Source organism: Pyrus communis, chromosome 17 (assembly GCF_041283825.1).
Source record: "Pyrus communis isolate YQ-2024b chromosome 17, ASM4128382v1, whole genome shotgun sequence".
In the NCBI taxonomy this organism is placed as follows: Eukaryota; Viridiplantae; Streptophyta; class Magnoliopsida; order Rosales; family Rosaceae; genus Pyrus; species Pyrus communis.
In genome coordinates this window covers 11,369,267-11,382,209 of record NC_142581.1, presented here as the reverse complement: position 1 = coordinate 11,382,209, position 12,943 = coordinate 11,369,267, and the positions used below count along the sequence as shown (strand labels likewise).

General features: G+C 38.3%; 1 protein-coding gene across 4 annotated transcripts; it reads left to right on the top strand.

The window, feature by feature from the left end:
* The first annotated feature begins 1,548 nt into the window (after nt 1-1,548).
* LOC137708558 (dormancy-associated protein homolog 4-like) lies at nt 1,549-3,213 on the top strand. 4 transcript variants are annotated; one of them, XM_068447663.2, is made up of 3 exons: nt 1,550-2,009; nt 2,190-2,273; nt 2,830-3,213. In XM_068447663.2, the coding sequence occupies exons 1-3, from the start codon at nt 1,766-1,768 to the stop codon at nt 2,835-2,837; spliced, it is 336 nt and encodes a 111-aa protein (XP_068303764.1). In that variant the 5' UTR covers nt 1,550-1,765; the 3' UTR covers nt 2,838-3,213. The 4 variants fall into 4 exon arrangements, with proteins under 4 accessions (XP_088544755.1, XP_068303764.1, XP_068303763.1 ...); XM_068447662.2 differs by having other exon boundaries at nt 2,190-2,282; XM_068447661.2 differs by having other exon boundaries at nt 1,552-2,009; nt 2,190-2,292.
* Nucleotides 3,214-12,943: the final 9,730 nt, after the last annotated feature.

Sequence of the window (12,943 nt, the reverse complement as noted above, 5' to 3'; positions counted from 1 at the left end):
TATAAGAGGTTGGGGTACACTCTATATTTCCAATTGATTTTATGATGGAATCTTAACTTTTTTCATGGTATTTGAGCAGGTTGGCCTACGTGTGAAACACAACGGCAACACGTGCTTTATATCATTCTGTTTGTGTTGTCTACGTGTTAAACTTATGAGAGATTGAACTACTCTTCGTATTATAGTGAAAGTTTAACTTTCGTCAACAAGGGTTGAGAAAGCTAGGAGATAGTCTTGGCTTGCGTTTTCAATAAGAGAAAAAAAAATGCAAGTTGACGTTAGTAGTGATAAATTATTGTACTTGGTCCAATTTAAAGAACATTATCATGTTTCCTTGGACTATCCTAACACTGCCTAACCAACCCTACTGAATTATTGGAAACAGTCATCTAATTGTCTTCAAGTCTTTGTGGAGGGGCCAACATCTAATTTTCTAATTGAAGGCTGTGACAAAAGTTAGGGGGATCGAAGTCACTGGAACCATGTTTATACTGAAATGCCTATGGTGGAATCACAAGACAGTAAGTCCATTTCTATCTCCCAGAAGAAAGGAAAAAGACGTTTTAATTAGTTTATTTACTGGAAGAACCGAATCGGGGTGATTAGTATTTGAATCATCGATTTAATAATGTCATACTCTTTGAAAATTGAAAATCAAATTTGTATTCTAGTATTTTGCGGTGGCGGAATATAATTATATTTATACGAACAACTAATAATTTAACCTAATTACTATTGTTTGTCGAAAAAAAAAAAATTGTCTTCAAGCTTATCCAGTGATGTGTGAAACTATGTTTAAAAATGGTGGGACACCTGTCGATCCACTTGACCCCGTCATCCTGTTTCCTGTTTACGATTTCCAAGCTTTTTCTATGTAGCTTGCTTGGCTTCCCAGAATTTGGCTCGCTGCATATGAGGTTATCATATTTTCTTATCTTCGTGGGTTTAACTCTTATCACAAAACTGTTTATTTGTTTGATGCATATAAACGATTAAACACGATTTTTATTCAATGTTTTACTTTTTTGCAAATTTAATTTTTAAATAAGGTAAAAAAATTAACGGTACTAATTATTATGTTTATATGATCAAGACATGTTAATCATAAATGGAGGAACAAGTATTAAATTGAGCGCTGCAAGTCTACATTGAAGTGAATCCTGTTTGGCCATTGTAAGCCACAATTATGGGCAAATATGTGAAAATACAATTAAAAAAAAAAGATAAGATTTAAGTAACGAATGAGTTGAGTAAGGAAATTATCCTTACAATAAAGAAATTGAAAGAATGAGAAACAGGTGAGTGAGACTGAGAGTGAGATTAGGTGAAAATAGCATCACTTAAAATTAATGGATATGCTTACATGCATGCAAGCCCCTTAACCCCAAACAATATAGTAGTTACTCAAAATAAGTTATCAAAAACGAGAAGCAAATTGGATGGCTCCAATGTAATCAAGCCATTTAGCCGTTCGCTCGTTTACTGAATTTGGCTTAGCCATTACCACCTCTCTCTCTCTCAAAGCCTGTGTCTTCTTATAAGAACCCTGAAACACCTTGTATTCATAGAAAAAATCTTCCTTTCTACGTATTAATTTTCTCATCCTATCTCTTATTTGCTTTGTTTTCCCAATCTCTTTGTAACAGTCGTATAGCTTGGGTCACGAACCTACGCATAACAACTTCCATTGTTACATCGCACAGCCAGCTTCGTCGGTTGTTACAGAGAGACAATTAGTATTAGACAAAATAAAAAATAAGTCATCATGGGTTTCCTTCACAAGCTTTGGGATGAAACACTCGCCGGACCCGCACCCGAATCTGGCCTCGGCAAGCTCCGGAAGTACGACTCTATGTCTATCCCGTCCTCTCCGCCAATGGCTGCGGATGAGGTGCCGGTCACTCGGTGCATTACTATTCTCAGGACTAGTTCGTCCACCCTTGGAAACCTTTCACCTGATTCCGGCTCCCCCTCGGAGTCCCCAACCACACCAGGAACTCCGAGAACCCGTAAGTTATCTATTTTATATTCTACACTACAATAAAACGACGGTACATATACTACACTTCTCCGGTTACGATCAACTTGCTCGGTTATAGTTGTTATTGTTAACTGTATAATTTATTTTTTGTGAGAAATTTAAATGTTTAATTTTGTTTATGTTTATTTTCTTTTGGTTTTACATGCAGCTGGAACACCAGGAGCATTGAACTTCAAGAAATTAACAAGGAGGAAATCGTCTGCTGATGCTTTGACACGCGCCGAACCTAGAAGTCCAACTGGTTACGATTGGTTGTTAGCTATGTTTAGAATGATATATGCATATATTTCCTTGCTTCTCTAGCTAACGCCCAATAGATATCAGAGTCAACTTGAAGAAGCGTGCATATATCATTTGGTTTAGATAATCTCTCACTTTTGAGTAAAAAAAAAATCTCACTAGATTAAGAACTGACCAAGTTAACCTTGAAACCAAGATTGAGAATTTGGCGAGTTTGGAACCGTATATCTTGGATCGATCATTAACATATTTGGTATACTAATATATTCCCTTGAACTATATATGCATAGGATATCTCATTAGATAATTAGTACAGTATATTGTCAGGCTGTCAATCGTTGACAGAATATATGTAGAACGAGTCACTAACATAACATGCATACTCTATTTGTCTCGCAAAATCCTGTATAACATATAGAAGTTCTGAGGTTATTTGGTACATTAGTTGATCGATGTGATTATTCAAGGGGAAAATTGTTTAGCAAATACTAATTGTACTTCAACATCCCTTATTATTTCTTATTTATTGTTGTAAATGTGTATTGCAGGATGGTAATTACTGCTTTAGATCGCTGAGAGAGGAAGTGATGAAGATTTTACTAAAGTATCGGCCGGCGACTCCACTCCATTGTACATAGAGAACCCTACCTTTTATGGGAAATTGATGCATATACAAGTGCATAGATGTAATTATCTAAGTACGTACTATATATAATAAGACGGTTCAATTGACAAGAAACAGCAGAGGAACCAATTCTCCTCGGAGATTATGAGGGAGGAGTTAAAGTAGGGTTAGCTATTTCACCTATTTTGATGTTTCCATGTGATCTTCGAGTTTCGTTTTGTATTTTGACTTTGATCTTGTAAATATGGATTTGTGTATTGAATCCTCCCCTTCAATGAAACTCCTAATTTTGGAGCTTAAGAATTAACTTAAAGTTCACTTTTAAATTTTGATCTCTTATCTCTTTTTTTTTGTGACGGTGGTGGCTTCAGGCGGAGAAATTATGGGCTCTAACAGTCCAAAGAGGGGCGGGCGAGGCAACCGCTAGCCATGCTACAGTGGAGCCTCATTCTTTAATCGGAGTTTGATTGATCTATATCTTTTCTTTTGTTTTTTTTAAGCGCATTCGTATTAAACAAGTAGTTTCATCATATTTCAAGCATAAAAAATTAAAACTAATCAAACGGACCTTTAAAACCTAATGCGTCATGTGTATAGAAGTGTGAGAATTAGCTATTTTCAAAGTGCAATATCGTTTTCATGCAATCTCTCTCTCTCTCTCTCTCTCTCTCTCTCTCTCTCTCCCTCTCTCTCTCTCTCTCTCTCTCTCTCTCTCTCTATATATATATATATATATATATGTTGTAAACATTTCTGATTTAAGTGTGATTGTGTAAATCCTAGATTAGATTTGATTCTAGTTATCCTTTCCTATTGTATCTTGTATTCCTTGGGAAGAATGAATATCTTCTCTCATTTTACTACTATAAATAACGGCATAATGTAGGAGGGATAACAACACACATTCCCCTACAATTCTACAAACACATCTCTCTCTCTTCTCCTTGCCGCCGGCCCTCTTTAACCTTGTTAGATAAAATAGACCACAACACGTTACCAGCACGCTCCTACCGATGCGCTTAGGAATCTGACATTAGAGAATTTTTCTACATCAAACCAGTTCATCCATATCATCACACAATTAGATTCTTTCAAAACAACGGTTTTTATCTCGATATTTTTGCAACTCTAATAGCATGAACATTCACCATGATGCATAACCTAACTCTAAATTTTACGAATTTTAGATTCTACATAAATTGTGTATGCATCGTAATCATAATTGTTGAATTATGTGAATTTGATATTTGCCATGAATTGCATCAAATATATGTATATGCATCAAATTGAATTCAATTAACATATTATTGTTTTTGCATATGCATATAATTGAATTGAATTATATATGAATTGAAAAAAAAAAACAAAAAGCAATCGAAAACCACAGCTTGGGTTTTTCAAACCCATGACCTTGAGCACTCGCCCAAGCCTGCAGCTTGTCGTTGAACCGTGCCGAAACCGATAGCTCCATGTGCAAACCCAAAACACCTGACACCATCGACGGTGTCCTTGTCCATATCGACCACGGGATGGCATGCATCCACCACCCTGAACGTTTTGTTCATGTCGACGACAACCAGAAGTCGTCCTACACTGGAATTGGACCAAGATTCATTGAAATTTTTCTATAAACCTGATTTGAATTTCTAGAGTTTTACAACGAATGTTGAGATTTTTTTTTCAAATCGCCATTAACCTTTAAGGCCTCCCACGCCCTATAGACTCGCCCCGAGCACTGTTGTCCCAAAGCACGGCCACCTGAAGCAGTAACGCTGGCCTTCTTCCCTGGCGAACGCACCCAGCTACGGCTGGGGTGTCTTTGGACCCAACTCGAGCCCTATTGGGCTCCATCTCTCAGCCTGCTCCCTAATTTTTTGGGCTCCATCTTTCAGCCTGTTTTTTTTTTTGGCTCACCTGCAGCGACCCAAAAACCGGTTCCTTGTTTTGGCCCAATGCATGTTTCCCCCAGCCCGTGAGAAAGAGAAAAAAAAAATAAAAAATTTGGGCCCGCTTGCAACGGGCCGAGTGACATTTTTTAAAAGGGTTAGCTTTTAAGCAGCCTGTGTTCTTTTAGGGTGTTCCTTCTACAACCCCCCTCCCCAGTTTCTCCTATTCCCGTGGTCCTGCAGCCTAACCCGAGACACCCTAGCCTAATTTTGGGGTCTAGGAAGCACGACACCAATTTTCTTAAGCCATCCGTGGGCTTAGTTTTTCTTTTGGGCCTCGAGTTTTATTTGCCTAATTATTTTAGGCCTAATGGGTTTTATATTTTTTACCCACACTTTAATTTGGCCCGAAGTCCAAATAATTAATTTCAATTATAATTGTAAACCTAAAAGTTATATTTTTGCATATTCTTGTTGCATATTTCTGTATATATTTGTGTTTTCCTGCAGGAATATATATGAACCTGAGGTTCATAATTATTTTGAAACCTAAAGTTTCTTACAAACATGCCTTATTTGAAAACCTGAAGTTTTCATTTAAAAACATCACCCATGAAAACCCAAAGTTTTTCATGCAAAATTAAACCAATACATGTCTATTAGAACCTGTATATTTAACTCCTATGTGAATGGATTGATTTTTCTCCATTACACTAACCATATCTTGTCCATCTATTTTGTGATAGGAACATGTCAAATTTGAACAAACTCGACTTCACGGCTTTGGAGGTCTCTGGAAGGAATTAGCTTAAGTGGGTCCAAGATGTGAAGCTCCACCTCACTGCCAAGAACTTACTTCCCGCCATTGAAGAAGAGATGGACAACCTTGTTGGCGAAGCTAAAAAAGTCACTGCTATGATCTTCATCTGAAGACATATCCATGACACTCTGCAAACTGAGTATCTTGCTGCAAAGGACCCATGTGCACTATAGGTCGTTTTGGCTAATCATTTTGATCACCAAAATGACATATTCTTGCCTTAAGCAAGACATGACTCGCAACATTTGCGCTTCCAAGACTTTAAGTCTATGAATGAAGTTTGTCGAATCCGATCACTTCTCAAGTTTTGTAACAAAACATTGACCGAAGAGGATTTCCTAAAGAATACCTATTCGACCTTCTCTGCTTCTAATATTGTCCTGCAGCAACAATATAGAGCTCAAAAGTTCACTAAGTTATCGGATTTGATCTCTGTTTTACTTCTCGCTGAAAAACAGAACCAGTTGTTGATGAAGAATCATCAAGGTCGACCTACTGGGGCGGCTACTGTGCCTAAAGCACATTATAGCATAAACCAATGCCCAAAACGCCAAAAGAGGCGTGGTAGGGGTGGCCAGAAGCCATCCCACCAAGGTCAACAGAGTCAAGGCCCATCTAAGGGAGGAAATAAAGCCCAGAAATGCTCAAACCTCGCTCCTAAGGACCCAAACGCGGATATGTGTTATCGCTGTGGTTCAAATGACCATTGGTCTCATGTTTGTCGAACTCCCAAGAAGGTTGTAGATGAATATCGTTCTCGTCATAAGAAGTTTGAATCAAACTTTGTGCAAGTGAATGAACTGGAAACTACAAAGATGGAGGTTTCTGACTTCCAAGAGGATACCACCCCTATGGAAGATTAGAATCTTAGACATAGACTTGTATTTTTTAGTTGAAATAAGATAATGGGGGTCGAATTCCACCTAGTGGCCAAACCCCTCCTTTGTTTTTGGTTGATTTTTGAATAGTGTTCCTTTATGTTTGGATTATTTGTTGGTGATTTGTTTTTTGGATATTAAGTTTTAATCAATTACCATCCTTGAATAAATGAAATTATTTTGAATTGATATTTGTTTTTATGAACTTTTATGCATGTGACCGATTCAAATTAATTTTTCATTCTAGGTATGACTAGTAGGAATGTTAGTTGTTTGGTAGATAGGGCAACCACGCATACAGTTTTGCGTGAGCGCCTCTATTCCACTAACTTCATACCTAAGAATGCACATCTGACAATCCTCTTAGGCATATCCAACCTGATAGAAGGATATGGTAAAGCACGCATAATGTTGTCCAATGGTACAATCTTGACCATTTCTCAGGCACTCTATTCTTCACATTCCGGAAGAACGTTGTTGAGTTTCAAAGACATTAGAGATAACAATTACCACGATGAAACCCACGTAGAAAATGGGGTTGAATTTATGTGCATAACTTCCTACGAATATGGCCAAAAGCGCATTCTAAAGAAGATGGAGTATATCCCGAGTGGTTTGTATACTACGACCATTCGCCCCCATAGAATGCCACTATGTGGCCGGCCCTACTATTTGGACCGCGCAAGAAATTACACTTTGGCATAATTGTTTGGGACATCTTAGACGAATAACGATGCGCCGTATCCTCAAATCATCACATAAGCATCAACTAACCCAAAGCTTAGGTTCGATCCAAGGAATCGCATGTTAAATGTTCAATGGGAAAGTTTATTACTAAGCCTTCTTATGACAAGATTCGTTCGAATCCTCCCATTTTTCTACAATGGATTCAGGGGGACATTTATGGACCGATTCACCTTCCCTGCGAACCATTTAGATACTTTATGGTTTTGGTTGAAGCTTCCACATGTTTGTCACACGTGTGCTTATTGTCTATAAGGAACGCTGTATTCTCCAAACTGTTGGCTCAAGTTATCAAGCTCAAGGCTCACCCCCTGATTATCCAATCAAATATATTCGATTGGATAATGCTGGAGAATTCAAATCTAAAACTTTTGATGACTATTGCATATCGGTTGGGGTTGAAGTTGAACACCAGGTACCCTATGTTCACACCCAGAACAGCCTGGCAGAGGCTTTCATTAAGCGCTTACAAATGATTGCTCAATCGTTGGTTAAACATACCAAGCTCCCGATCGTTCCTTGGGGCCATGCAATATTGCACGCAGCAAAGTTGGTCCATCTGAGGCATGTTGCAACACAACCATTTAGTGCCCTTCAGTTGGTTACCGGATAAGAACTTGACATATCGCATCTGCGTGTTTTTGGTTATGCGGTATATGTGCTGATCTCGATGCCGTTACGTACAAAAATGGGGCCTTAGCGAAGGATGGGAATCTATGTCAAATATGATTTTCCTTCGATTATTCGTTACTTAGAACTTCTGACAGGCGATCTGTTTACCGCTCGTTTCCCTGATTTTCACTTCTATAAAACGGTCTTCTTGTCGTTAGGGGGAGATAAGAATGTTAACGTTTTTGAAGAACGACGCAAATTATCTTGGACAACTCCCACTTTGTCTCATTTAGATCCCTACACTACTCAATCTGAAACTGAAGTACAACGCATATTAGATCTCCAAAGCATAGCTCAGAGCATGCCAGATGCTTTCACCGATTTAGCGCGTGTAACAAGATCACATATTCCAGCTGCAAATACGCCTGTAAAGATAGATGTACCAAATGTACTACGAACTTCCTTCCTGAAGACCCAGGACGCCAATTCTAGTGATCCACGTACATTAGCGGCTAGCCAATCATCTGTCCCTACACAAAAGCGTGGCAGGCCCTTTGGTTCAAAGGATTCACACCCCCGAAAGAGGAAACCCATGACATAAGGTCCTGAAAAGCCTACCGTGAATCCGACTATCGCTTACTCATTCTATCCAACTCATGAGGAAATTCTAGATTATGGAAACGTCCTTGAAGAATCCAATCCTCCTCCCAAGAATCGTGAGATTTCAGTCTATTATGCTAGCTAAAATGATGTGTGGCGTAGAAATGAGAAGATTGTTGACGATGCATTAGCATATGCAGTAACTACTGAGATCATGTTGAGCAATGACATTGAATCGCGTTCCGTTGATGAATGTCAACATAGAACTGATTGGTCAAACTGGAAACAAGCAATCTAAGTCGAACTCGATTCGCTTGCGAAACATAAGGTGTTGGACTTGTAGCTCCTACTTCTCCACATATGAAGCATGTTGGTTACAAGTGGGTTTTCGTTCGGAAGCGTAATGAGAAGAACGAAATTATGCGTTACAAAGCTCGTCTTATTGCACAAGGTTTCTCATAACGCCCAGGGATTGACTATAACGAAACTTACTCACCCGTTATGAATGTGATTACTTTTTGCTACCTTATCAGTTTTATAGTTTCTGAAAGATTGGATATGCAGCTGATGGACGTAGTAACCGCGTATCTATATGGGGATCTTGATACGGAAATCTATATGAAAGTTCCCGAATGACTTACATTGACTGGTTCAAATATTTCCAAACCCCGGAACACGCTCTCAATTCGGCTGAAACGTTCACTCTATGGTTTGAAACAATCTAGAAGAATATGGTATAACCATCTGAGTAAGTATTTGACTAGTCAGGGGTATGTAAATAACGAACAATGCCCTTGTGTGTTCATTAAGAAGTCACATTCCAGATTTGCGATTGTTGCAGTATATGTCGATGAGATGAACCTTATCAGAACTCCTGAAGAGCTCACAAGAACTGTCGCACACCTAATGTTAGAATTTAAGATGAAAGATCTGGGTAAGACTCGATACTGTCTCGGTCTCGAGATAGAGTATTGTTCGGATGGAATCCTAGTACATCAATCGAACTACACCCAGAAGGTGTTGTGCTGTTTTAATGAGGATAAAGTGAAGCCTTCGAGTACTCCTATGGTCGTTCGATCGCTAGATGCAAAACGAGATCCCTTCCATCCGAATGAGGATAATGAACAGATTTTGGAGCCTGAAGTTCATTATCTAAGTACAATAGGCGTTTTATTGTACTTACCTCAATGCCCTAGACCTGACATCTCATTCGCTGTTAATCTTTTGGCAAGATACTGTAATGCACCTACATGCAGACACTAGATTGGCGTGAAAAACATCTTCCATTACCTTAAGGGTACTACGGATTTAGGCTTCTATCCCTATGAATCCTAGAATGGTGCCGCACCCTATGCTTCTCAAGTTGATTCTCACCTTGTTGGTTATGCTGACGCAGGATACTTGTCTGATCCGTACAAGGCATGTTCTCAAACGGGTTATGTCTTTACTATTAGAGGCACCACAATATCTTAAAGGTCAACTAAACAGACCTTAGTTGACACTTCGTCTAACCATGCTGAAATTTTCTCCTTACTTTACATGAAGCAACTCGAGAATGTTTTTGGTTGAGAGCAGTAGTGGGCCACTATTCAAAGCTCTTGCGATCTTTATCCCGCCGTTGATCTCCCGATGACGATCTTTGAAGACAACGCAACATGCATCGAACAACTCAACAAGGGTTACATCAAAGGAGACAACACCAAGCACATTGCGCCGAAGTTCTTCTTTTCACATCAACAACAAGAGCATCAGAAGATTGAAGTCACGCAAATCCGTTCACAAGATAATCTGGCTGACCTCTTCACCAAATCACTGCCGAATGCGACGTTTCAAAAGCTTGTTCATGGAATTGGTATGCATAAACTTTCTGAGTTGTAACTTTGCTATTTCTCTTTGGAATTATGTCAAACTCAGGGGGAGTATCCTGTAGATACTTGCTTGTTCTTAATGTACTCTTTTTCCCTATGATTAGGGGCATTTTTCCCACTGGGTTTTTGTTACCTAACTAGGTTTTAACGAGGCACGCACCTTGGGCTGGTCATATCCCTGATGATGTCTCGTACACATTTCTTTTGACTTTGCACTTCTCACACATTTTTCCTTAGACTATGGATTTTGTCCCTCCTTGGGTTTTTGCCATAGCCTTAGGGTTTTTTAGTGAGACATACTACTTATGCAAGTTCCTACCTTATCGAGAATAAGTGTTGTTCCTTAGAATCAATACCGACGAGTCGACTTCCTAAACTTCTGCATTATGCTAAATCTACCTTGAGTATTTACACACTCAAAGGGGAGTGTTCTAAACATTCCTAGTTTAAGTGTGATTGTATAAATCCTAGATTAGATTTGATTCTAGTTATCCTTTCCGATTATGTCTTGTATTCCTTGGGGATGAAGGAATATCATCTCTCCTTTTATTACTATAAATAAAGGCACAATGTAGTAGGGATAACAATACACATTCCCCTACAATTCTACAAACACATTTCTCTCTCTCTCTTCTCCTTGGCGCCGGCCCTCTTTATATATATATATATATATATATATATATATATATATATATGTATGTATGTATGTATGAGGATGTGAAGGTAAAAGAGTTTCACATCGGTTAAAGGAGAAACCTTGCAAAAAGCTTATAAGAGGTTGAGCTACTCCCCGTATTACCAATTGGTTTTTGGTGGAACTTCAACTTTCTTCATGGTATCTAGGGGTGCAACTCAAGCGGGTTGGTCAGGTTAGAAGGTCAACCCAATTCTAACCCAACTTTTACAATTCGGGCTTAGGTTCGGTTTGGGTTTCATTCGGGTTTATTTGGGCTCGGGTTTAATTAGGTTAGGCTTTACTTGGGTTGGGTTTGGCTTGCCCAACTTTTTCAAGTTTAATCTTGTAACAAGTTAGTTTCCAATAATTCCTAAAAAAATTAAGCCAAGTAGCATCAAAGCTAGCTTACTCCAATTTCATAAATCAATCTACTATAAAACTTTAGGATTTAGATACTACGAATATGGACTGACTAATCAAAACTTCTTATTCCCTAAAAGCTTAAGTAATTATAAAGGGTAATTTATTTAAAAAAAAATATTAGAAAGGGCTTTGGGCTTTGGTTTTTGGACTTGGCACACTTGGGTGTAGTATGAGCATTAATTGATATGGGTTACAATCTGGTTAGATTGGGTTTGGTTAGTTGGGTTTGGTTGGGTTGGGGATGGACGGGCAAATGATCAACGCAACTCAACCCAGTCAATGAACGGGTTGAAATTGGGTTGGGTTCGAGCGGGTTATAACTAAAAAAAAAAATCTACTTGATCAAGTTTAAAGTAGGGTTGAACATAGGCGATTCGGATTGGCCCAACGCAAGTTGCACCACTAATGGAATCAGAGCAGGTTGGCCACGTATAAAGCCCAATGGCCATACGTGCTTCACGTCAACTTGTTTCTGTTGTCCACGTATTTGGCTTGAAATTCGCTACACGGGTGTGTGAGGATGTGATATTCCTACATTGGTGAAAGGAAAAACCTTGCAAATGACTTATAAGAGGTTGAGTTATTTCTTGTATTATTAATTGGTTCTATAATGGAACTTCAACTTTTTCCAGTTAATACTCTAAAATGATGAAGCTTTCAATATACCAAGGATATCCTTCCCTTCTTAAAACTCTTGAAAAGGACAATTTAATTAAAAAGGGCAAAATAGTCAAAATGCCCTATCCTCGAGCTTTTCTTTCTCTCGACTTATGGAAGTAGTTTTGCTGACCTTTTTCTTTTGAATTTTTTCAATCACATATTTTAAATTTAAATTTGAAAAAAAAAATGAAAGAGCAAATTGTCATCCGATCGAGCGTGTCACAAGAGAGGCTAATAATATAATAATATTGAAAATGAATATAATATACAGACATTCAGCGTAAGAATTCTGGCGTTGAGTAATGCATTAGTTGATGAAACTTGACATGTTGAATATTCAAGAGTGTTGCTGTCCGAGCCCTGCATTATTATGCAGAGAGATATAACCTAAGACTAACTTTTTTTTTTAAAAGAAAAGTACAGTTTTTCATATATTTATTTGTCAATGAAAATGCCTTTCATTCCAAATGGAAATTATACGCACGACCTCATTGGAGCTTTGACATAATCTAAAGGGAAGATGTGTAGGAAAAAGAAAAAGAAACAAAACTTGACTGATACAGGGAATTAATTTTCTTAATATCAACTCTGGAGGACCCTAAGTTGAAGCAATTTCACTTTCTCAATCAGATCAGCAGCGTCTTGAACGGTTGCAATGTTCTCAGCTCCTCCTTCTCCGTCGGACGAACTTCTCCTCCAAAGCCATTAGAATTTCAATCTGTTCCAGTTCTATTTTCATTGATCAGATATATATATGTGCAGAGAGTAAAATTAATAATTAAATAAAAAGTAAATTATTGAACAAAGGTGAGATTCGTCATGCATATGAATAATTGGTCTTGCACGTCACGATATTAATGGGTGATTAAT